This window comes from Chamaea fasciata, unplaced genomic scaffold (genome assembly GCF_029207755.1).
Source record: "Chamaea fasciata isolate MVZ Bird 193981 ecotype frontalis unplaced genomic scaffold, bChaFas1.0.hap1 SCAF_13, whole genome shotgun sequence".
NCBI classification, from domain to species: Eukaryota; Metazoa; Chordata; class Aves; order Passeriformes; family Sylviidae; genus Chamaea; species Chamaea fasciata.
The window spans coordinates 8,868,081-8,893,936 of record NW_027094098.1 but is presented as its reverse complement, the minus strand read 5'-3'; the positions used below and the strand labels follow the sequence as shown (position 1 = coordinate 8,893,936).

The 25,856-nt window shown below is 42.9% G+C and overlaps 1 protein-coding gene across 4 annotated transcripts; it reads right to left on the bottom strand.

Moving 5' to 3' along the window:
• Nucleotides 1-736: 736 nt before the first annotated feature.
• Nucleotides 737-24,426, bottom strand: IP6K2 (inositol hexakisphosphate kinase 2). 4 transcript variants are annotated; one of them, XM_066195159.1, is made up of 6 exons: nt 24,328-24,426; nt 7,741-8,040; nt 5,389-5,611; nt 4,372-4,547; nt 2,961-3,136; nt 737-1,535 (listed from the first exon to the last, which is right to left on the bottom strand). In XM_066195159.1, exons 2-6 carry the CDS (start codon nt 7,940-7,942, stop codon nt 1,038-1,040), a joined length of 1,275 nt encoding a protein of 424 aa, XP_066051256.1. In that variant the 5' UTR covers nt 7,943-8,040; nt 24,328-24,426; the 3' UTR covers nt 737-1,037. The 4 variants fall into 4 exon arrangements, with proteins under 4 accessions (XP_066051256.1, XP_066051253.1, XP_066051255.1 ...); XM_066195156.1 differs by lacking the exon at nt 24,328-24,426 and adding an exon at nt 23,898-23,983; XM_066195158.1 differs by lacking the exon at nt 24,328-24,426 and adding an exon at nt 23,789-23,883.
• Between the last annotated feature and the right edge of the window lie 1,430 nt (nt 24,427-25,856).

Genomic DNA, 25,856 nt, shown 5'->3' with positions numbered 1-25,856 from the left:
AACTTCTCCACACTTACCTCAGCACTTCCACACCCATTTTTCTCCTGCACTATCATGATGACGTAAAACCTCTCAAGGGGAGAAGACCTGTATCTAAAAAGGGCTAGATAAATGCTTGTCTTAACAGAACCGTTGGTTTAGTTACTCTGTTATTTCAGCTACTCACAACCCTCTCACTTTCTGATTGCTTCCCTTCCTGTCAGTTTGTCCCAAGTAAGATTTTAAGCTGCTTAAGGTACTTTTCAGGCTTGGCAGCTCTGCCCTGGTTGCTGCTGTTGCAGCTATTCCTGTACAAGTTTTACACGTTTTGCCTCAGCTTAGATTAAATAACATCTATAACTCTCTAGAAATAGGTTACACAGCATAAGATCTAGTTACAAGACCTAGGAACTAGAAATAGGTTGTTGATTTCAAGAGCAGGTTCTCACTGAACAGTCCTCATTCTGGCTGGAAGGGACCTCTGGAGGCCTCTCGGTAGCTTCTTTACCCCATCTGTGCAGGCCCTGTTGTCTCAGCCTCTCCTCAAAAAGCAGGTGCTGGGCCCTGCCAGCTCAGTGGCTCTGCTGGGGCTTGCTCATCACTCTTGACAGGAGGCCCAGGACTGACATGCTATCCCACAGGTGGTCTCATGAGGCAGGTAAGCCTTGCTGTTCATATGCTGCTTCTGCATTACACCAGAGATCAGAGATCTGAGCTTCCTCTCCTCCTCAGTCACCAGCAACAACAGAAGCATCACTTACAATGAACAAAAAGAATTTTATTGGAACATATACACACAGGGGTAACAGAGGTATCTGAGTAATCAAACATGGAATGTTTAAGAAAGTTAAAATAAATAAGGATACCAAGTTTTGCCAGTGCTAGGTCCAGCACCAATGTAAGTAAATGCCCTCTGAACAAATCTGACTCTGACAGGCTGACTCGGACAGGACCATCTCTGCAGAGCCTGTGAAGAATCCTACCACCAGAAAGTGGCCAATAATTTTGGAATACAAAGAGTCACAATAGTGCTTTCTACTGATGTGCATTCACACTGTTTATTCACTACTTTCGTCTCTTATTTCTTTAATAATATCTATTAAATTCTGGAGTCCAAAAACGTAACCCGTGTCTTGGCCCTCATGCACCACACTGTCTTCTCCATAGTACTTGCAGGTTGTGTGGGCAAAGTCTATCATGCGGACATCGACAGTACTGGCAGTTGGTTTGTAGGCATAGGCTCCTGCTGATTCATCAGAAGATTCTTCTGAAAGATCCTCTAGGTCCTCTGGATCTGAGTCAACAGCAACTTCCTGCCTTTCCTTCCCATCATAGATGATCAGCAAGGAGCTTGAATAGAAGCGATAGGACTCCTGTTTCTCCAGCACAGACTTAAGTTCAGTAAGCTTTTTAATAACGGACTCAAAGAGTTCCCTGCGCAGGTATTTGCCATTATGAAAGAACTGGTAAAGTGCTTCTTTGAATCCTTGGACTGAGAGTTTTCTTCCATGGTATTTATTCATGAACATCAGCTGGCCAGTGCCTGCCTGGTACACCTGCATATACAAACACAAGACAAGAAAAAAGGAATAGTTAAAAATTGCTGGTACATTGACACCAAAGCCTTGAGGGGACACACACAAAAAAAATTTAAACTAAAAAAGCACGCTCTTTAAAGCTTTTACAAGATGACATACTATTCTCTAAAACTGCTCTTGCACAATTATAGAAATTACTATCAACAGATGCAGGAGGGTGCATGCAACTTAGAGGAAGTGGAAAATTCCTTCAGTTTAGATTTGAGCTTTTCCACCCAGAATGTAAGAACAAGCACTTTAAGTGAGACTAGGAAAGCTGCAGCCAAGATCTCCAAAGTCAAGCTACAACTTGTACCACAGCCACTCATTCAGCTGCCTCTGCTCTAGGATGCACCAGTGATTCTCAGCATGCTGAGATCTGAATGACAGCAAACATTCCTATACAAAACTAAGATGTACCCCATAATCATCTGTATTTGAAGAAGTCAGAGGTGCTCCTGCAGGAAAATGCCCTCCTGCAGGAAGGCATAAGAGAGTGGTCTATACAACCAGTAGTTCAATAATGCCTGAACATCTGGGTCAAGAAAGGATGGCAGGTGCTTCTAAAGTTCCCTTTTTTTTTCCAGCACAGGTCAACAGTGGCCATGCCCTGCTCAAATCCCAGCACACTGTGGCTAGAAATGCAGCTCCCACACTTTCATTTCTGCCTCATGTTTTTCTCTGAAGTTGAACAGTGAGCTGAACACTACGCATGCCAACAGTCCTGCTGTGGAACAAGTTCTAGCAAACACTGCTAGCATTCCTGGAATCTATTGGATAGGAAGAGAGAAGCTTCAGAAAAAAAACTCGAACACAAATATGTTGTTTTCCATTTGTCACTCTAGGAACACAGAAACAAGTAAACAAAAAAATTCAGGTGAAAGTCCATACAATGTCTCCTCATCTGGCAACAAGTCTTATCACATTTACCAAGCACTTTTTGCCTGCACTTTGCAACAAGTCTACTTCAAGCAGTGAAAGATCTGTGGCTTTTCAAAGTTACAGAACAAAACTGATTGCTTCTAAATATTTTGACAAATTTCCACATGCTTAATTCGAAATGTATAGGACCAGCCCCCTGTAGCTGTTCCCTGTGCTATCCTGAAATGTTAATTGAATCAGAAGTTTTAACAGTTTTGAACTGCTGATACGGTGCAGGAGGCTGTTAGTGTGTTCAGAGCCTGCACTCACTGATGCAGAGCTTGGGCTGCAGGTTGCTCCTGCAGATGCTGTCACCTCCAACTGATCAGTGATACCCAAAATCTTCACTCCCCTCTGCGAAGGAAACAAAGCACAGCAGCTCAACGGCAACAACTTGTGAGATGGCTACACAAACCCAAAACTTCACTCTAAACAGAAACAGGTGCAAGACTGCTGGCCAAACACGATGGGGTCCCCTCGCACCTGCATGCCGCAGACTCGCACTCCGATCACGGCCGAGGTGCTCTGCTGACACTTGCGGATCTGATTCGCCTTCTTCTCCTCGGAGGCGTCGTCACCGTGCTGCCGTGTGCCCATCTTCAGGTCCAGCACACACGGGACCTCATAGCGGGACGTCAGGTTCTCTAGCAAAATGAATTCTGACCCGTTAAGGAACAAGCCTCAAAATGAGGAATACAGCTTTTAAAAACATTACCAGAGATTTTATAGTGCCTCACTCTTAACTTTAAGCATATCCAAAACATGCCTAGTATAAAGTAATCTAGAAAAATTAAGAGTTACATAAACTTAAGATGCTCACTCTGTTTTAAGCCAGTTCCAGTTTTACTGGTCTCAAGAGACTACTGAATTTCCACATTAAGTGAAAACGAAAAGCAATCAGGGTTATACAGAAATATAACTTGGTTTGAATTATGAAGTATTTCCTGTCTAGCAAGAGACTTTTTTTTCTGTGGTAAGTGAAGATTTTGTGTTTGTATTATCATTCAAAACGAGTGAAGCATTTCCATTCCATCTTTACAACTTTAAAACATCTGTATTATGCTGTGCCAAAAATACCACACACTTCTTAGGCAACTGAATAATTATCTACAGTGAAATGGTGAGGGTAACAGACAAAAAATCCTATCAATTTGATCACTTATTAGTCACAGATGTTTCAGTAAACCATCACCAAAATTCCTCACATATGAGAAATTTGTCTACCTCAGCAGTCAGATACTACTACTTTTGCAGGATGCATCAGTTACATCCAAACCTACACCAAGATCACTCTTTGATAGAATGCTCAGGGTGGGGATGAGTTCCTGTGGTTCCACAGCACAAAAGCAATGTGCTTCAGCCTTCATGGATTCAGTCATTTTTTTGTTTCGCATGCTCCAATCCTACATGACTGTTAATATTCAACTTTTCTTAAAGCTCATTAAAAAGAAGCAGGAACTTCAGGCACTGGAACATCCTCTGTATTTAAGAAACTAATGAAAAGAGGAAGAGGACATTGGTTTTTAAGATCACCAAAATCAAAACAGTAATAAAAAGTGTCAGAACTCATCTCCTTTGAAAACTCTCACTAGAAACTGTTCTTGTAGAAGACACCAAACACACTATGCTGTAAAACCTGTCCACTGACCCACAATGTGAAGATTTTAATTCAGTTCTCTGAATTTCCTAGCTTAGGTAGTTTGTTACGTGCTAGAAAAGCCCACTTCTAGAAAGTGCTGGCATATGCTTCAAAGATGCCAGATAAATCACATCTTCAGAGAGTCTCTTGGAACTGCAGTTCAGCTGCTCTATACTCTTATCTGGAATGTTCAAGAAATAAAAGGCAGAGCCCTACTCATTCCATTGTTATGAGGCACTTTTAGGAAAAGGATACTATATTGATTTCGGTGCTTCGCGTTTTCCTTCATTCGCTGTAACTGCTGCTGGTGACATTTCATGCTCCAAGGATTATGATGTTTAAATTGAGAACTGACATTTCCTTTTTTCTCTACAGTATAATACAAGACTTCAGATTTCTTCAGCCACTCAAATTCTTCCTCCAGTTTGTGACTAGAAAAACAGAACAAAGTAGCAAATTACAGGTCAGAAGGAAAAATAAGCTCTTGAAGAGGGATTGTCAATGGATTTAACTTTACAAGCAGTTTTGCTCACCTTCATTAACAGCAAGCAAAAGCTTTATTTTCCTCTCTATACATGTGAACCAGGTGCCCATGCGTAGTATTTTAACCATTACAAAGCCACTTCCATACTAATATAAATGAGCACGTAGCCAAATGTTTCATAATATGTAGTAATGCCACTTATATATCCTCCACCTGTGAGCATGACTTCTATGAAGAAATGTAGAAGGTAGCAATGAACCTTAAGGTTTATCCTTTGCTAAGGTCACTGTTTTTAGCACAACACATCACAGCTCACAATTTATGGTGGGCACAAATAATAGGAATGAACAAGGGTGAAAATGTCACTAGCAGGGATAAAGCAGGATTGCTAACAAGGTATGCCATACGTAGTAGCACTTAAATATGTTCTTTTTTTTTAAACTATTATTCTCCTGCAAGTGAGTGAATGTTTACTGTTTGTTTGTAGCGGTGCCTTTTTGTGGCTTCGTTTGTTTATTTTGTGTTTTGCTGCTCTTTCTGAAGCTTCAAAAATAACTTTGGGAAACCTGTTTCAACTGACCACAGCAGAAAAAAATGAAAAGACTAAACTTAGCCTTTACTGAGGGCTAAGGATATCCTAGTTTCTCTAGTGAACCTGTCTGCACTGAAGAGGTCAGGAAAAAAAAACAAAAGAAACAAGAGCAGAAAAGAAAATTAAAGCAAAAGAGTTCTAGAAAATTCTCTGGAATTCTCGAGACCAGAATTTGACAGCTAAAAGTCCAACTTACCTTTTCATTTTCTCCTCTTTCCTGTGCTGCCGGACCCATTCCTTAGATATCTTCTCATTTTCTAACAACATTGTCTTTTTGTTAGTCCACCGCAATAGCTTACTTTTGGGTTCACAGTCAGAGTTATCTAAGTTCTCTAAGTTATCGTGGTCCCCATTTAATGGATATGCTATTAGACATAAGTTTCCATCTTCATCCTCTTCAAAGCTCACTGATACCACACCTGAAGATAAAAAGGACCCAGACAGTTATGAATTGCTCAAGTGACAAGCAAGCCTTTTAGAATGCATTCTTTGACACTAAAAATACAGCAACTTTATTTTTTCTCTTACCCCAGTCCTTAGTTTCTATCTTGCCACAGGCCAAACCTCATCTGCCAACCTAACAAATATCAAAAGAGCTAGACAAAAATGACACCTCACAAGACAATTTATCATATTGGCACGACAATGATACAAAAGATCATTTTCTCTCTCTGAGGCAGTAAAGTAACAATCAAATAATAACAGGACACAATTTCAATTAATAAAATTTTTTATTAATGAAAAAAAAATCTGACTGGTCTGATTCTAAGTGAGATGTAAAGCATTTGTTAACATCTTGCAGTGAAAAGTGACCTGCACAAAAAAAAAAAAAAAAAAAAAAAAAATCATACCAAAAACTTTTTTTAATTTTGCATGACAGCTAAGCAAAAAGCACTTATCCAAACAATACTTGGTTTATAGATCCCCAAGGGAAAGGAAAGATGTGCAAGGAGAGCAAAACAAGGGAAGTGTCACATTTCAACAGAAACTAGTCCAAAAGCTTCCACTTAGAATCACCATGTTTAATTATACGTTTTCTCCTATTTTTTGGAATATATTTTATTGATACTGGTTATGCAAAAATGTTATGGAATAAGTAACAAAAATGCAATACAAAGCAAATCTGTTTGTGGTACAGAAGCATGGTGAACCTCAAAAGCATTTTTTCTCTTCATCCTCCCCTCAGGAGTCTCTAGAGCACTGCATTGCATCTTAAGAGTCTCAGTGGAACACTGACACATGCGCTCAGTGCTACATGAATAAGTCTCAGGGGTTAATGGAGAAGCTGCAACAATTATCTGAATTGTTTTTTTTTTTGTTTTCCAGTCCTCTATTTCAGATCAGTCTGCACAGTCCTTGCAGCTCATCACCAGCTAGGGGAGAGGTAACAGTGAGAGACTGAAATTTCCAAGCTGGGCAGGCAGCTCCCAGACCTGCAGTGGCTGGGGCAGGGAGTGCAGAAACTCCGACTGTGCCACTGTCACAAAGGAAAGGACGATGTGAAAAAGGCTGGGCGAGCCAGCTAGCAAATGGCTTCTTTGCCTTTACTCTGGAAATAAAAAACAGAGGTGGACCAAGCGAGGCTGCTTCCCTCTAAATCCCTCCCCATACTTCCCAGAAAGCCACATACACTAGCACAATTGTTATATTACATTTTGAAAAGTATCATTCAAACATCAGATTTTCTTCCAGTCCAACAGAACTTATAATTAGACATGGCAAAAAGTCTGTTAATCAGCAGACAATATTAACTCTGAAACACCACTGAAGTCTTCCATCACTTTCACAAACAGAACACAAAACTTCATCACCATGATGGCTGTTAAAATCAATGTACTTTAAAAAGCAATTCCATTTTTAAAAAGTGCTTCAGACATATTTTTTTATTAATCATCAGGCAGCAGTTGATGAAACAGGTAAAAGAAAAAGAAGTATTCCTGCTAACCAGTGCAATTCTTAGGAGAACTGGAATTTCCACTCCTACATAACTTCTGACTCAGCCTCATTACAGCTACTTGATCCTTGCCTACCTAAACGCCATGAATTTTCATTTCCTTAATGGCAGAAATAACACTCCAAGTATTCAATAAGACACCATACTGGCATGTACTTAACTGCAATCAAAATGAAAGTCAGAGAAGAAATCAAAGCACAAAAGAGACCACTACTAAGCTGACACAAAACACTATTATCTATCCTTACCAAATCCTTTGTAAACATTAAACAAGTGGCAAAACAAAACAAAAAAAAAAAAAGGCACAGCAATTTTCTCAAGCTGTTAGCTACTTACCTGTGCCTAAGGGAGGTATATGGGCTATCACCAGCAGAGTTGCTCTACTCTAATGCTGTTAGTCAGCCCAAACACCAACTTGGCAAGCATTTCCACCCTGCATCTCCACAGCCTGCCTCAGACAACATCAAAATACATGAAAAAAAACCCCTAAAATCTCTTCCACACAGAAGAGATTTCAGAGAGAACAGAGAGCACAGCACACTTGCATTAACAGACACAAAAAGCCCAATCCCATTCAAAGGTTTGGTAACTTACCCTCGTATTGTGGAGTGAATTTACGCATTTCTGTTGGGAGAGTCTCATAGAACTGGTGCTCTCTCTGAATAAGAGGTTTACAGATGGTCGTGTCATTAAACCGGAGGACACAGGAGTGTCCCCCAACTTGGTGGACAAAAGGCTCGAGCAGGACTCCTTTGGAATAGTGCTCCACTTCCATTGCTCCAAATGCTGGGCTCATCCTTGTAGCACATTAGACAGAAAGGCGGCAGCAATAGTGAAGGCAGTTCAGAGCCTGAAGCCTCCGAGACTCGCAGATGTTTACTCCGATTCAAAAGTCTGTTAAGGCAAACACAAGAGAGCGGCGGCCGTCAGTGTCCGCGCACGCTGTGGCCTGGGCAGCACGACGAGAGCGCAGCGGGGCCGAGCACAGCCGAGCGTGCGTCGCCCTCGCTCCGGACGCGGCCGACTGCGGGCGGGCGCGGGGCGCAGCCCGGGAGCCTCTGGCGGCCACGCCCCCGCGCAGCCGCAGCCAATGAGAAGCTCCGCGGGGCGGGGCGGCCACGCGCCTCGCGCAGGCGCGAAGCGGCAGGAGCAGCGCCACGGAACCCGCCCGCGGCCGCCCAGCGCCTCCCGCTGCCGGCCGCGCTGCAGCGCCCCCCAACGACAGCCCCGCGCCGGCAGCCCCAGAAGCCGGAATTAACACCGAACGTACAATTCCTCCCTGCCAGGCAAGGACAGCAGCCGACCGACGCCCAGGGTGGGACGTTTATTCCACCGGTTCGTTCACAACAACGTGTCAGATACCGAAAATATTACATGGATGTCAGCTCTTCACAGGCATGCCATAATGCTAATGTGCCATGTTCCGAGAACGTTCTTTTTTCAGGCATTCAGCAGAAGGAAGTGCTCTGTGCCAGCTGCATTCAAAGGAGGTGCTTCTGTACCCTGTGACCGCACGCTGCTCGGTTCTGGCCAGACTCCAGTTTCATGCAACCTGCACTTCAGAAAGCAATTAAAGGAGCGACCCTGAAAGCCAAAACATGACTGTCTTGTTCTCTGCCTTCCAGTAAATTTTTAAGTCGAGTTACTCTAATTTTAGACTAAAGCTTTAATGATTAACTTTTTGCGGCTAAAAACAACCTCATACTCCTTTTGCCTGAAGATAGTTACACGAACAATAATGCACTTAATTCAAAGAGACTACGAAGTGTTCTAGGTCACAGGTCTATTTTTATTTGTCCTCCTTAGATATTTAACAGCTTTACATTAACTGGAAAAGCAGAGACCTGCAGGCTTAAAGCAGCGGTGCTACCAAAACCACAGACGCCTACAGCATGTCCTGGACATAAGAGCATTAATTGAATTAAACAACTAAACTGCTTAAAGAAACAACAGATCGATCAACTGAACGAACTCCAGGTTCCAGAATGTTTACCTGCACCTAAGGTTAACAGGTCAATAAGAGCTGAATGTGTTTTTGTTGGTGGGGCTTTCTGGTGTTGGTTTTTTTTTCCCCTCCTTTCTTCCAAGCACCTTATTTGACTTTTTTTTTTCTTTTTTCCCCCCTTTAATCTGGAATAGTACTCCCCAGAAATAATACTGTCTTCTGACAACTTATATTATTAAGATTAGAGCAATATAAATTAACTTTCATTTCTCTTTGTACTACTTTTAATTTCCTAGTATTCTTTTTCTAATGCAGCTACTGCATCACCACAGAATTTTCTCACGTACCTCAGCATCAACAATTTGACAACTCAGAGAGACACATATAAAAACGTCTCAGTTACACCCCAAACACAAGCCACTTCAAAAAAACCTCCCAAACTGCACCAAGCTGAGCAAGCCTGAAGTGGCCAGACAGTGCAGAAAAGCCACGTAAACACGGCCTGTCTCCCAGTCCGGGACAGTCCACTGTATCTCTTCAGCTGCTGCAGTCAGAAAGGAGCACTGTTACTGCTCCAGAGTCACAGATTTATTTCTCCACAGTTCCCCACAGCAGCACCCACTCCATGCAGAGCCGCACTGCTCATCACTAAGGCTCATCTGAAAGCTGACTTACCACAATATATGTAACACACTTGAAGCTGTCTCCAAACACACTTGATAAGCCACATGAGCTCCTGAGTAAAACTGAGACTTTCCCATTTTCTCCTACAGAAATTATAAGTATCAATCTGTATACCGCATGAGTAATTTTACAACCCTTGAGTTTTGATTAGGATTTTCTAGAGCCAATAATGCCTCCAGTCTTGTGGAATTTCCGAGGGAAAGCCAGAAGTGTGCCAGGTTTCACTAGAGGTGTGGTAACACATGAACATGATCTTGCAGTGCCAGAGCTTTACATGACACAGCCACACTTCACAACCCCGCCCAACAGCAGCGGTACCAGAGCCACTTGTTCCAAGACAGCATCACCATTCTGTGGCTGCCTTCCTAATCACCCCGATACAGAGACACTGACTGCCAACTGCAGCATTCACACTGAGAAAGTACCCTGCAACATCCTTCAACCTCAAACACTTAAATCTGTCCCAGTCCTCCTGCGTTACAGCTGCATCAGGAGTTAAGTCTTGAGGATATTTATGCCATATAAATGACTCTAGCAAACATCACCTCCAACACAGATAACATACACCTTGTTTACCCAACACATCTTTAGGGAGCTCATCAGTAGCAGCTCAACTTGTTTGCTTTCATGGATGCCCAAGTGGTCTGGACAATACTTGCACACAGATCACACCACGCACTCAGCAATGGAACTGCCAAGCACAGAATTGGACAGGACTACTCATTCCACTTCACCCTTTCCTGAACAATTCAGATCTGGCAGCACATCACACAGTGTAACCTCCCATTCAAGGAAAAAGAAAGCAAGTTTTTTTAGTGCTCTGATATTATACAAATTATTTTATAAGTTATTATAAATGACACAGTATTTAGATGGGGTGATGGTTTTTTGGGAAATGTTAGAAACATTTCTTTGTAGTCAAACACAGTGTACCCAGTCAGCACTACCACAAGACAAATGTGAATCTCCCAGAAATAAAGGGGCAGGCTCACACAAATGAAGATGAGTTTACTGTGCTTGTATTAGTAAGCTCTCCTTCTGTTTTTATCTTCCAAAAACTACAGCATAACTCCCCCATGTTCCATTTCTACGACTGAATTTTTGTAGTACATATCCTGGCTGAAAAAGCTCTATTAACACAGCTCTGCAGCAGAAACTGTGTGCAGGGACTGCTGAACAGAGCGTCAGCAAGGAGCTCCTTGCTCTAAAGCCCTTAGCCAAGCTCCTTAACTGTGCAAGGCAACGTCGTGCCTTTTTGTGAACCTGAAACAGATATGATTTGAACATAGTAACAGTGCTCAAGAAGGTAGCAGCAAGACCATATAATCTTGTCAACAATTTAGGCTTCAATGAGGCTTTAGTTTTCACTTTGACCAATTAATATATTTTAGCCATTCAAGAAGTACTGTTTACCTAACAAATTCAGACTGTTTCCACCCAATGAAATTCTTCTCACTCGCAAAAAGGTTTTGAGTAAGATCTTACTTTTTTTTCTGCTGCATGCCTTAACGTTACCATTACTAACCATCAGGATTTGTTTGTCATTTTGGCTCTCCTTAATATTTGGAATTTTGCCACTCAGATTAACAGGGCCTAGAGCACAACTGTAATGCCCATCAGAAACGCTTTTAACTGTTTCATTTATAAATACCTTAATTCCATAAACAGCCTCACAATATGCCAAACCGGTTGCAGCTCCTCACAAATAAAAGCTTTGACCCAAGACCAACAGTTTCAAGTGGCACTGACCACAAGCACAATGCAGTTCTTCACTGCCTTTCCTCTGATTCTACACCCAGTTTGTTCTCAATGCTCTCCGGGGAAGAAAGATCCCAGAACAGCTGTCTTTAGGCAATCTTCCCAGACAGCAAATGCAGGCTCACTGTACCCTGCCCTTTTCCTCCTACATGCTTGTAAGTGCCTTTGACTGAGAGTTTTTGTTCGAAAACCACATCAGCCAAAAAAGCACATTAAAAAAACCCTTCACATGTCAAGCATTTTAAGAGAAAAATCTGACATAACTTGAAGGAGCAAATAAATGTGCCTAGACAAAGTAACATTAGCTTGAGCAATGTCATCCCTACAGTAAGCAGCAAAAGATGTTTAAAACCCAAGCCTGTAAACCAGAAGTGACATTTATAGACATCCTATCCCCGTCATGTGTGACAATGACCATCAAAAGAATACCACAATGAATTCATGTTTTCAGGCTTTTAATATTGACCTCAGATGATGGCATTCTTTGGAAGGTACTTCGTATCATTACAGATTCTCAACTTAGTCCCACACATAATTGCATTAATGAACACATCCTCTGGAGAGCACAGCTCTCAATTAAGCACCAGCTTCTTCCTTCATAACAATCTCAAAAATAATACACCTCCTGCCAAAACTTTGTAATGGTAGAACTATTGATGCAGAGCTGCCCTTCTGCTAAATCTGTTAAACTGGGCACTCTCTAGTGCAGGCTTTTTATTTTGGATGGTTAGCATCTTCAACTCCACATAGCCATAAAATCAGCTTTACAGGGACAGAAATAGCAAGGCAGCAAAGCTTTCTGCCTGTTCTTTTTTCTCAGTTCACTGAGGAGTGCAGAGGAAGCCGACACGGTAGAGATCTGCAGAGCAGAGCTGTTGCAGGGTGCTGAAGCAGACAAAGCAAAACCCCTTCCCAAGGTTCCAAGGTGTCATGGTTTGACACTAGCACAACGCCAGGCACCCACAAGAGTCCAAGAGTCGCTCACTCAGCCTCCCCTGCCACAGCTGGGCAGAGGAGAGAAAACAAAAATTAATGAAGGGTTCACATGTTAAATGCTGGGAGAAAGACTTCAAGGGCAAAACAGGCTCAACATAAAGTTGCAAAATGAATTTATTACTAACAGGATCAGAGGAGGATAATGAGAAGTAAAATAAGCCCTTAAAACACCTTCTCAGACCCTCCCTCCTTCCCACCAACAACGTAGGGAGACAGGGCGCAGGGGGGGATTTTGGGTCAGTTCATCACCGAGATTTTCTCCCACTGCTCCAGGGGAGGAGTCCTTCCCCTGTGAGACCGTGGGGTCCCTCCCACAGGTGACAGTTCTCCCTGAACTTCTCCAGCGTGGGTCCAATCTCACATGCAGCAGGTCTACCTGCTGTGACATGAATTCTCCCCACGGGTAGACAGCCCTCCCAAAACTGCTGTGACGTGGGCCTCTCTTTCCAAGGGGTGCAGTCCTCCAAGGACAGGCTGCTCCAGCGTGGGAGCAGGGCCCTCTCTCTCCACCAGGTCTCCCATGGGATCACAGCCTCCTCCAGGCATCCACCTGCTCCAGCATGGGCAGCTCCCCCATGGGCTGTGGGTGGATCTCTGGATCCCCCGTGGATCCCCACGGGCTGCAGGGGCACAGCTGCTTCACTGTGGCCTGCAGAGGACTCTCACCTCTGGCGCCTGGAGCAGCTCCTCCCCTCCTGTGCCACTAACCTTGGTGTCTCCATGTTGCTCCTCATACATGTTCTCACCTCCACCTCTTCTCTGACTAGGAGCAAAATTCTGTGACTTTGTTTTGATTTCCTTCTTAAATATGTCACCACAGAGGCGTTACCACCCTCTCTAATTGGCCCAGTTTTGGCCAGCAGCGTGTCCATCTTCAAAGCCATAAGACTGGCTCTGCTGGACGCCGTGGAAGCTTCCAGCAGCTCCTCACAGGAGCCATCTTTCTGGTCCCCCTGCTACCAAAAACCAGGCTGTGCAAAATCAATACAAGGAGAGAGAGGAATGGCACAGTCAGCCAACAGGAGAGAAGAGGATCAGTGACCTATTCCATCAGCCAAAGAGAAAGCTGCTTCAGGCCAAAGAACATTCATGAAGAAACAACAAAACACATGGTATGTTTTCGAGAGCACAAAAACATGCACAACATGTTTCATTTCTTTCATGCACAACATTGAAAAGGTACTTGAGGTCTGAGTTGGCAAGTCATTATATTGCCCAAAGAGAATGACCCTTCACAATTGAAGCAGGATAAACACATCATAAGAGCCTACAATAATACATGTGTAAACGAAGAACAGTTACAGGAATTTTACAAGTCCTCATGTGACTGAACTACTTGTAATGTGGTACTTTACAAATAGCAAGGGACATTCCTTAAATCAAAGAAAGCAGAGGATGCAACTTTAGAGTATTCAAGGCATTACCTATGTTAAGCATGCTCAGGTTCAAAGGTCTTGCACAGCTTCTGAATAATTCTGATGAAAATCAATGCCATTCCTCCACACAAAACACTGTTTTACTAGCAAACATGCCCAGAGTAACATTAGTAATGATTTGCTTCTAACATTCACTCTAGCTATTGCACGGCTCAGGAACTGAAGTTACTCTGATGTGTTCTGTTTTCAGAAGTTCTTAAGATTAGAATGTAGACACTCATATCCTCTAGTGTCCAGTCAGCTGCCTTAGAACAGTATCAGAAACACACTTTAAAAATTAACTGCATCAGATAAGGGAGCAAACATTTTAAAATAAACGTTTCTAATTCTTAACAGAAAAATGAGCTCTGCATTCATTTATCGTAATTGTTTTAATCTATTCCTGATTTTGAGGATGTATTATACCTCTACATATAATGCAAATCCTACACTACGATACTTTTTGAAGCCGTCTGTCCCTGCAATACAATTACCATATCTAAAGAGTAAAAGCTTTAGTTTATAGTTTTTAACTCGTTGAGACAGAAATGCAGAGCCCACATAATAATGTGCTTGTATGAATCCTACAGTTTTGGGAAAAATCTTAAGAGCAGCCCTAAATTCTGCATGATTACAAAAGCCAAACCTTTTTTCTGGTAACCAGTTTGAAGGAGAAAGTTTATCTTTGGTAGAAAAGTGCACTGACATTGTCCGTTCTCAGAATTCTTTTATTTATAAACAGAAAAAAAGTATTATAAGCAACAAAAAAATTCAAATTTAACAAAGCATACAATGGTTTTCAACATCATGGGGGTACAGGGACAGTGTGACAGCATCATGGGGGAGGAACTAGAGTCTTTCTTCAAAAGGAAGACGAGGGGAGGAAAACCCTCTTCTTTTTCCTTAAGTATAACTTGAAACAGGTGATTGTGATGACGAAAAGATGCTGAGCTGTATCTACCTATGCAAGTCAAGGTTATTTAGGCTCTTTTGCAGCAAATCAATCAATATAATGACCATTAAGTTACACAACTTGAACTCAGGGATGAGTAAGCATGATGCTTGGTAAAAACACTCAGCAGAACACTTGCAAAGTCAAGAGGAACCAACTCCTTCAAACATATTCTGTCTATGTATGCTTTCCCTTCAGAAGCAGAAATGCTTTTACTGTAGCTTTTAGTAGTAAATCATGAGGGTGCTGGGAGTCAGACACTGTAGTGGCACATCTATCATAACCACCTACAGACACAAAAAGCCAAGGAAGAACAAATTTTTCTTGTTTCATGTCGTGTGCTTCGGCTAGACCAATGAAAGAAGCCACATGCTTCTTAAAAATATTGATATAATGTCTTTTTTTTAAACTTATCTTTACTAAATGGCTGGTAATTGCAGCACTACATTGCTGCAGTTTAGAAAAATCAAGTAATGTCTCAAGATAAATAAGGAAACAAATGCCTTGGATGAATTTCACAAATTAAGGGCTATGTACTGCAGAAGCATTCTAGCTGTCCACAGAAAAGTCTGAGTTGGAAGGGACCCACAAGTATCATAATTTACTTAATCATGCATAACAGATGGATTCTAGAAATCCAGAATTACATGTGAACTCGTGCACAAAGTTCCTACAAAACACGTCTGCAAAACCCTTTGGGAACACGATGACTCCACAGCAGTCTTGGCCCATCAAGACAGAAAGCCAATCCTGTTTTCAACATTAGCTTTCAAAACATTAGCAAACACTTAACATTAGCAAACAAAAGATTCCCACCAAGGAAGAACACATTTTTCTGCTTTCAAACTGCCAAAAAATACCTTGTAGTGCCCTAGCTCCTTCTGAGGATGTCTGCTCTATCACACCTAAAGGTACCAGTCCTCTGGGTATTTCTTCCACTCTGAAAGGGACAGTCCAACAGCAGCTGCAAAGGCAAAGGACTCCCAAGTGCTACATCAAAGTCCTGCTCTGCTGTTTCTCAGGAGTGTAAGACAGCACCCTGAGATATCCTTCCTTGTAACCAGAGCATCAAGCCTTCTCTATCCACTAAGAATTTTGCCTGTAATACAGAAATGAAGGACACTGAGATGTTGAAAAATGGACAAAGATGCCCTCTTTCAATGCAAAACATTTTTTAACTAGCAACATGTTTATCCTATCTCCTTTTAGTCCCCAAACATGGAGTTCTAGTTTAGTCTTCCTTTAAATATAACCCAAACACAGACATAAACACTGCCACAGAGGTGAAGACATATATTTACACCTGTATATTTAACACAATAGCTGCAGAGCCACCTCCTATACCAAAAACAATTTTAAATACGGCTTTAACTGACAAAACTAAGAACTATGAAACATTAGGCATGACATATTAAGAGAGCAAATGATACACAAACCAACCTGAAGTTGCATAATGTTCTACGACTATTATTCCTCATGCACAATTATTATTCCTATCTTCCTTAAACCAGGTCTATATTATTTTGAGAAACTCAGTTCCCCAATCCTTTTGTCTAGGAAAGCAAGGCAAGTCACCAAGAACTTTCAGCTTTTTTACATAAGTGTGCACAGCAGCCCCTCAGCTGCAATTTCTTAAAATTCAGCAGGGAGGTTCTGTGCCCAGTGCAATTGATCATTCAACATCTAAAAAAAGCAAGAGCTTTCAGCTTTCCCCTACACCATTTGTTATCTGTAATCTTAACACCTACATCCACAAAGTTCTGGAAAAATGCCAGTTTTACCTCTCAAGTAAAGCTATTTTACCTCCCTGGAACTAAAATAAAGCCAAGTTGCAAGTTACTAGGCATATTCAGACAGAAAAGAGCATGCAATTCTGACCCATGTAGTTTTTTCAGGGATTGTGTAATTTAAGAACCAGTCTCTTTTCCAGGAAAAAAAAAATGCCATGGAAACTAAGGAAACCTGAACCACCAAAACTAAGCTACTTAAACTTCCTATTTAGAAACTGATCCATCTTAAAACGGTATTCTGGCATCAGCAGCCAAAATCACCAGTTGCTACAAAAAGACAGTACCACACTTAGTCGTGGAGAAACCAAAATAGCACGCAGCCTTTAATCTTCTGATAATATGACAGCAAGAGCTAAATTGTGTGGATTACACACATGAAAGTTATTCAAGGCACCAACACCCTCAAGAAATTCCAGCATTAAGATTAAAATAAATCCATAGCTATGCCTTTTTCTCTTTACCATGAATTTAGCAGTCTGGGAACTGTATTTTCAGTCACCCAATGAAAGAACATGGAATCTTTGTGACCAGCCCTTCAGCTGTGATCCATTGGATATGATCAGAAGAATAATGCTCATATAGGACAAGTGTCAAGCCCCTTTCAAAGTCCACCCTCATCTAACGACACTAAGATTCTCTCTCTGTGTAATTCCTTTAGCAATCCCAACCTCTAATGCTTTTTATACCATAAGCACTAGGCACCCAAAGGACAAGATTGTTCAATTAAAGCTTTGATGCCCAGATCCAGCAATCCAAGCTAACTCCTTGAGCAAAAACTTCCAAAGGAACACACAGCAAAGATCATTAACAAAGAAATAATTACAGGAAGAATAGTACCCTAAATGCACAGTTACCTATTTCATGCCTCTCATTTATGTGTATACTCACATATACCATCAATACCCCTCAAAAGAAGTTTAGTCCCTTCATGTGGAAAAATGATTGAAGGAGACAGTGCCCAGAAGGAGACAGTCATCACGTTTTGGAATGCCTATCCCCATTTTTAAGTGTAATTCTACAAATGTAGGCCCCAACAATACTTCTGATGCCTGAGGTAAATGGAGTTTTTGCTCCAGAACAGCTCACATTAATGAGATGCATTTAATCTATATTTTAGAACTGTATTTACATTTCAAAACATCTCAAACTACCGCAAACACATCTCAATTCAGATAATACAACCCAGATTTGTATCTCAAAGGGAAGAGTTTGTATGACTCAGTGACCTCTATAGGTTCTTTCCCTGAAGAGCTGAAAGTAACTGAGACCTAAGACCTTGAGCACATAGCTCCCTGCAGGGTTGCTGCAATTATAGAAGTTCAAATGCAAAAGATACAGTAGAATAATTCCCAGGTGCTTCTTGTTTAACTGCAGCAGTTTGGATGAGAGCAAGTAAGGACAAGAGAGAAGTCTTACAGGACAGACTCTCACGTGGCACAACAAAACCAAGGGAAAAAATCTAGACTGCTTCCCCTGGTAAATGCAACTCACTTCAAAAACAGTTTCCTCCCAGGAAAAGGACCTTTTCTGCAAGTACACCTGCACAGTACTTAAAAAATGCTTTAAAAAATTATTTATGTATTTAATGTTTCATTGTTCAGTCATCTCTTCTTACACCATCTGGGGCCAATTACAGGCTTAGCATAATAATCACTGCCAAAGAATTAATCTATTCAAACCTCACACAGCTTACATATTCAAATAGCAACACAAAACCACTTGAAAAAAATCTTATCAATTTCAGTAATCTAGAAAAGGAAGCTTCATCAGGAGCTTAGTTGTACTGCCCTTATCCTTGCAGCAGGCTGAAATATATTTAATGATATGAAATAGCTAGTTTAAATAGCCCAGGCAATGGACACAGCTGGAATATGTCTTATTCCCTTAAAAATATCTGTTGCTTTAAAGGCAATTTTTATAGCAGCCAGCAAGTGTGCACTACACCACTGTCTTTAAAGAGACGATTAAAAGACATTAATTTAAAACCATTACTCACCAAAAAGGGAAGAATCAGACAGGATGATTGCCAAAAACCTATTTTCTCTTCAAAATTCCACAACACAGCACCACCATCCACAGTGTGCTGATGTTCCAATTCTGCATTTCCCAAAAACAGCACACTAAGAGAGGGGAGGGGGAAATATTTCAAGAAGTCAAGCTTGTGAAAAAAGCACTTTATTTTTTGGAAGCAAATCTTGCACATAGTGATGTTAAAACCTTATCTGCACTTTGAAACATAATCACGGTTCAGCACTTAGGTTTAAATACGTCAAATGCTTTGTTTAAATGGAACAAATTGAAGTCAGTCATCCTCTCACCAGGCAATTCACTGCAGCTTCATCAGCATTTACTTGATCTACCTTCATCCTCAAGAGACTACTCATCTATCTCCACAAACTCCGAATTACACCCCCAATCATTCTGTTCCTTCCCAGTTGGAAATAATACAACTTTTAAATTTTTCTTATGTAACATTGCTCAGGGTTATCTAGAACTGTACCATCAACTTTAATACTCACAGATGTCTCTTCAAAAAACTGACTGGTTCTATTCAGCCAGAACCAATTTTCCTAAGGTATCTGGAACAGATTCCCAGTTGCAATGACAGTTATGTTGGTATGAACACACCTACCCATCAATTTAACCTCGTACCTCTCCTGAAATTGAATCAACCTTCTGAAAGTGCTAACACCTTAGAAAGATCAAGATGATGCCTATCATGTCAGGCAGTTTCACTTCTCGTTTCTCTAACCTCATTAAACTAAATTATGTCATAAAAAAAATCAATTGCCATCACACTGTCTTCATACATCCAAAGCACATGGCAAATAAATTGCCATTTTTCTGGAAAAAGATATGAAAAAGGAAAAGAACAAAATAAAAAGAAAAGAGGTCATCTTCAATAAGCATGAAATTAAGCAGCACACAAAATTCCTGGTAAGGTTTCAGGCAGTGTAGGAAATTTCTGCATCACAGCACTGCACAGCTATTTGGGTATCATTAAAGCCCTCTGTGCTTCAAGAAAATAAAACCATTTTTGCTGTGCTCATTCGCATAGAGACTTGGGAATAAACTCCCCAAACCCTTGCTTTTACTAATGAAAAACAACCTCATTAATTGTACCTTCCATCCTTGATTCTGTTCATTTTAAGTCTCAACAACCTGGTGCACTATTAACCAGCTCAAACAAGTCATCCAAATGAAATTTTTTTTTTTCAGTTCCTTCCAACCTTCTGGATGCCAACACAGCAGAACAGAGGACAGGGACCAGGAGAGGCAGTATAGCTGACTGGCCACTGTGTGAATTCAGCAGTTCCCTGGTCTGTTTGGGCTCTGAACTGGCTGATGAGCATGTGCCCAGCTCCAAACCAGGCACTGCCTGTGCCACCTCTTGCCCTCCCATCCATCCCAGCACACACACAAAGCAAGACTCTCAGTGGTCAAACACATTTCATGAGTAATCCTTTCTTTTTCCAGTAAAAATGCAAAACTGAGCAGTAACTGGTTCCAGCTGCCTCTAATAGAGAGCCCTCCAGACGCAAGAGCAATCCAGAGAGAGGGTCAAAGGCTGCACATTGACAGCTGATACCAGCAGAGTGGAATGTTCTGTACCTGCTATGAAGATTATCATTCCCTTATTCTCTTTCGGAGACACACTCAGGGCTGCAATGGCTTTGTGCCACACAAGCCAAGAATTTGCACAAGATTTCAGATTTCAAGTCCTGAACACCTGATTAAACACAACCAATGACAGACCTTCATTTGAACAAACAATTTTGTTTCCATTGTGCCTTCCAGTACTTCAGATTTTGCAGGAGAAATTTCTAGCAGCTGGCAACAAGTGGTACAATGTCATACAGCTTTTTGCAGAAGGGGGAAAGAAAGAACTATTTTGCAATAAAATAAGTTTTATGAAAGGCCCAAAATTAACATTCTAATGAAATACTTCTAACAAAAGTTACACAAACACATATGTGCAGTTATATCTTAAAACTCTAAAGATATAACCTCTTGATATTTGTGAAGCATCCCTGTATTGTTTCAAAGATGTAATGACCTTGGGCAAGACAGGGAGGCAGATAGAAGAATTAGCAAGAGGAAAAATCCTCTCCCCGCAATGGAAAATTTTCATCTCTTCGAGCAAGGCAGAGATGCTGAGCCGGACCTGCGTTGCCTGGAGACCAACAGCAGCTTCTTGCCAACAGGGAGGAGCCGAGCATCAGCAAATTCAACAGCTGAGAAGTAGATGAACTGAATGAGAGGCAGCAAGGTTTTTCCACATGTCAGTGTGAAAACCTGACAGCTTTCAGATAATGGTTCTAGCCCATGCTCACTAGATAAACAAGAATTATTATGAATGTAAAATGTCAGCTTAAGAAAGCTTCAAACTGCTCTATATTTGGCTCTTACCCCACACTCTGGGTACAACTAGAGCAGTAAATACCACACACAAGATAAAAACTTTAGCTGCACCTCAGTTTCTGCCCTTTCAATCTTTGCATGAGGTATGTGATATGAATATGAACTTTTGGGATATGGTCCTACTCATTAAACAAGTCCTGTGCTCAAGCAAGTGTGCAGAAACATTAAGGCAAACAATGAATTACATCAAAAAGGATGAGCCTAGACCTCGACTTTGCATCAAAAACCACATCAAATCTTGTTTCACTTCAAAAACCAGCCTTTGCCCCCAGCCTTTCCCACTGGAAGCACACCATCATGTATGTTAGAGAGGAGACACTTGTTTCACCTATCCTGGTCCTGGATCTGCTCTGGAGCTCAGGCAAGCATTAACCCAGCTGCAGGAGCAGCACTCCTGACCTCTCAAAGAAACACCTCAGCTACCTCCCAATTTCTAAAGACCACCAAATTAAACATCGCTGAAAATAATTGATATTTAATACCAGTTACTCCAGAATTTCCCTAGATCTTATCTAATCCAAATCACCCAAAATACGCAGAGAGTAAAGAACTAGAGATTTCTAAAGAATGGTTTCTATTTAATTTTTCCCTGCAGGTAAATTCCACAAGGACAGTGTACATCATCAACAAAGCAGATCTTTCCCCACCACTATGACAGCACACATCTCCCCACCTCCAGCTAAACCAAAAGGGCAGACACTTGTGTGTCACCACTGCTGACAGACTGAGACACCCCCAGTGCCTCGAGGTTTGCACACTTCCCCTACCCCTTCCAAAGAAAAAACATCCCCAAAATAGCCTCACACTCCCCAGCTGACTGGAGAACAACTAAAGCAACACCAATACCACTGATGTGGATGGAAGCCCAACCACTGACAGGCAGCAAAGAGGTTCTTTAACAAAATTTCTCATGCTGGTTTTTCAAAACCTCACGACAGACAAATGTTAAATCTTCATTCAAAGCAACTGGTAGGGAAAGAATCTTGGAGAGTACAAAGCCCAGGATCCACATGACTGACCAGCGTCCAGTTTTCCATAACCACATGGTTATGACAGTTCTCATCTACCTTTCCTCCAAAAGAAACAGCAACAGAAAGCTCCCATTGCTTGTGTAACTGAAGTACCATAGACAAGATAACAGACTGCTACTTCAGAAAGGTATAAATATCAAAGAGAGAAAAAGCAGAAATACAGTTTTTCAATTAAATGAATGTAACTCTATGAAAAGCTACACGACCAAGTTTAATGTCTGGAATTTGTGACAAACAAGTACATGTGAATGGCTGTAAACCTTCCCATGGTCCTTAACCAGGAGACACTTCTGAACACTTAAAAATTAATTTTTCCTGAATTCTGGCAATTAAATCACTGGATTCTTCCTTACTTACTACAGAAAAAAAATGAACAACAATCTGGAAATCAGCAAAAGTAAACAAATTAATCAGTTCATTTTTAAATCACACATATTTATGTGTGGATGCACCTGCACGTAAACCCACTTTCCATTGCTTGATGTTACCAGTAAGCCCTGAAAACACACAACTGAATTCAACTTAAAGAAAATTCTGCAAGTCAGTTTTGTCTTATATATGAGAAAAATCATGAGCAAAAAGGCAAATTTTTGGCCAAAACAACCCTGACCTTGTTATCCTCAAGCGTCAGATCTGAACTGCTCTACTACCATTACAGTGCTGCATGTTGAGTAATGACCAATAATACATCACTTGACTAACAAGTTAAACCAAACATTAATACTCCAGAACCAAATCTTAAGGCAAAATTCTAATTACAGTACTTGAAACAGAACTGTCCCCTCAGATGTTCACGAAAAGCACATGGACACTGGATGCATTTCTAAAAGCACCTGAGTATACGGGACACATAAGACACTATGTTAAAAAAAAAAAAAAAAAAAAAATTAAAAAAAACCGCCTAGAAGCAGAAGGCAATTAAATGCCAGCATATATCAGGAAAGATATCAGCGTTAAACCTGCGTACTTTTCGCAGTGGAATTAAGGCCAAGGACATATCAGGGTGTAACTACCCTGAAGTTGTTACTCTATCAACAAAGATAACATTTATTTTCTGAATCTGGGTGCCTATTTCCAAAGCCTCAACCGTGTTTTTGTTAAAACCATCTGCAGCTCCCAAGCCACGTTAACAAGGCATAAAAAATCGTGATCCTCAAACCAGTTCTTAAGGAGGCATCACCCAGAACTCTCAGTTTACGGAGAAAAAGGGGATTCTTGAGCATCACATCCGCTTATGCAATATACCCCGCAGCACCCGTTTTTCATTTAGAACTATTACCGAGCGTAGCAAGCCGGAGCAGCAGCACACCCATCAACACGGGCAAAACAGACAGACACCGTCTGACGATTCCCAGAAGCGCTGAGTAACAGCGAGAGGGGACGGCCAGCCCCGGGGTCACAGCCGCGCAGACACACACACCGTGCGGCCCCCCCCGCGCCGAGCCCGGCCGGCAGCCCCGGCCCCGCGGGGAGCGCAGGAAGGGCCGTGCGGAGCGGGATGTTCCGCCAACGCCGTCACCGCTGTCCCCGGCCCGGCCGTACCCGCATCCCCCGGGTGACTCCAGGCCGGGCCCCCTCCCCGCCCGCTGAGCCCGGCAATACCCCGAGCCGCCACCGAGCATCCTCTGCGGGCAGCCGCCAACTCCCACCTCGCCGGGCCAGACAGCGATCTGCGGGCGGGCGGGGCTGAGTCCCCTCAGCGGCGGCTGTCCCCGGGGACAGGAGCGGGGACCGGGGGGACGGGGGCGCGCCCGTTACCTGGTGCTGGGCCGGCGCCGGCCCCAGCGCTTTTGTTCCTCAGACGCCAAGATGGCGGCGCGGCGCGTGGCCGGCCCTCCTCGCTCCGGCGCGCCCCGCCCTCCCGCCCGCCCCTCGATTGGCTGGGCGCGCACCGCCGCGCGCTGATTGGGCGCCGCCCGCGCCGCTGTTGCTAGGGGAGCGGGGCAGGGGCGGCCCCGGCCTCCCGCCGCACCCCCGGGAAACGCGGCAGCGGCCGGCGGGGAGCGGGGCCGCGGGGACGAGCGGCCCCTCCGGGTCTCCCCGCGGGCCCTGCCTCCGCTCCGCCAGGCAAACGCAGGGGACAGCCTCCGCCCGAGCGGACAGCGCTGGGCAGCTGGCGGTGGCCCCAGGCTTGGAGGGACCACCCAGGGACGCGCACGCTGGGGCCTGTCCCGTTCACCTCCCCGACCTGTGGGTTCCACCTCCGCAGGCCGCAGCAGCCGTGGGCAGGGCTCTCCGTAACTTCCCCTCGGTGCCTGCTTGAAAACCGTTTGTCCCTTGGTGTGCGACACGTCGTCAGCTCGGACGTGCCCAGGGCGTGGCTGCAGGGCTCCGTCACAGCTCGCCCGCAGAGCAGGCAGAGGGGGCTCGTAGGGCTGTGTGCCTGAGCTCACTGCACATCCTCTGCTTCTGTTCCTATACACCAAAAATCTCAGGCAAACGCAGCTGTAAGTCCTAGAGGCTTCCCCCCGCTCAGCTTTACCCTTGATGACCTTTTTCCGGCCAGTGCCTGATGTTCAAAATGCAATCACAGTCGTCAAGGTTTGAATGCAAGGCCGTGAACTACGGGTAACAAAAGAGCCACCATCATTGTAAGGAAAAAAGAATAATGAGATAATTGCAGTTTAAATTACTAAGCAACAGTCTCTCTGACAATGAACTTACTAACTCTCTGCCATCTATTTAATCACACTAATGAGACAGAACCGCTCCACTCAGATACAAATTAATCTGCATTTCATTTAAATAAAGGTCAGAGCTAAAAGCCATAGGAGCCAACACGCTTCTTCTGCACAGCACACTCAGCAACAGGCATCCTTTTTTTCTAGAAGGGACCCAGCCTTTCTGGCTTTGAGTTGCCAAGGCAGGGCTGCATAGGGCATCTTGCTCAAACCTCCCACTTCTGCTTCCCAACTGTCAGCCTGGGTGTGGGCCTCAGGCTTCTCTGGCTCAGGAATAGTTCCTTGGTTTGGAGAGGTGAGCATTGGTTCACCAAAGAGGTTTAGAGGGCAAGAGATCTCTGGTTTTTAATTGTTCTAAAGTAAAAGCATGACTAGAGTCTTGTGTAAAAGACAATTATATCCCTTGGTTCTCACTGCATAAAATACACCTCTTGTTCATCAGGCTGATGGTCAGAGCCAAGCAGGCCTGCTTGCTGAGAGTGTTCTCGTTTATCTGGCTGGTGCCATCATGATTACCTTGATATAAAATCTGGTTTTGTGTGTCTCTCACCATTTAAACCTGTGACTTCCCTTGGATATTTAAAATTTTTGTTTCAAATCTATGCCTCATTGGGCTGAAGGTGGTCTTGAGAGGGCAGGTCTATAATTTACTGAAGAAATCTGACTGGCAGTTATGACTGGAGGTTATTGACACATGCAGCTTGTTTTAATCTGTGTTTACAAGTCCAGAGCTAGCCCAGGGCTCATATCTGATTTATGTTCCCTTGCCACAGGGAGAGGGGATCTGAGGTCACCATAGTACCCTTCCCCAGTGAGTGGCTGCATGATCCCTCCAGAGGCTGGGATTACTCCCACATGCTCACAGCAGCAATAGGTTTCCTCAAGCCTCACTCCTCACTGCACTTCTTTGCGTTCCTCTTAATTAGCGGGGGAGTAATTCCAGGCTATTCCAGTTGCTTGGCATCTCCTACCTCCCCCACAATCAGCTTCCCTGATGCAGTTCATGCCTGTAATAGGATGTCAGCATCGAGTTTAG

Bases quoted from the DNA above. Each gene is read 5' to 3' on its own strand.
- IP6K2 (XM_066195159.1), bottom strand. From the start codon at position 7,942: ATGAGCCCAGCATTTGGAGCAATGGAAGTGGAGCACTATTCCAAAGGA. The intron at 5,612-7,740 runs GTAAGTTACCAA...TTTTATCTTCAG, and splicing joins ATTCACTCCACAATACGAGG to GTGTGGTATCAGTGAGCTTT. The intron at 4,548-5,388 runs GTAAGTTGGACT...CTGTTTTTCTAG, and splicing joins AAAGAGGAGAAAATGAAAAG to TCACAAACTGGAGGAAGAAT.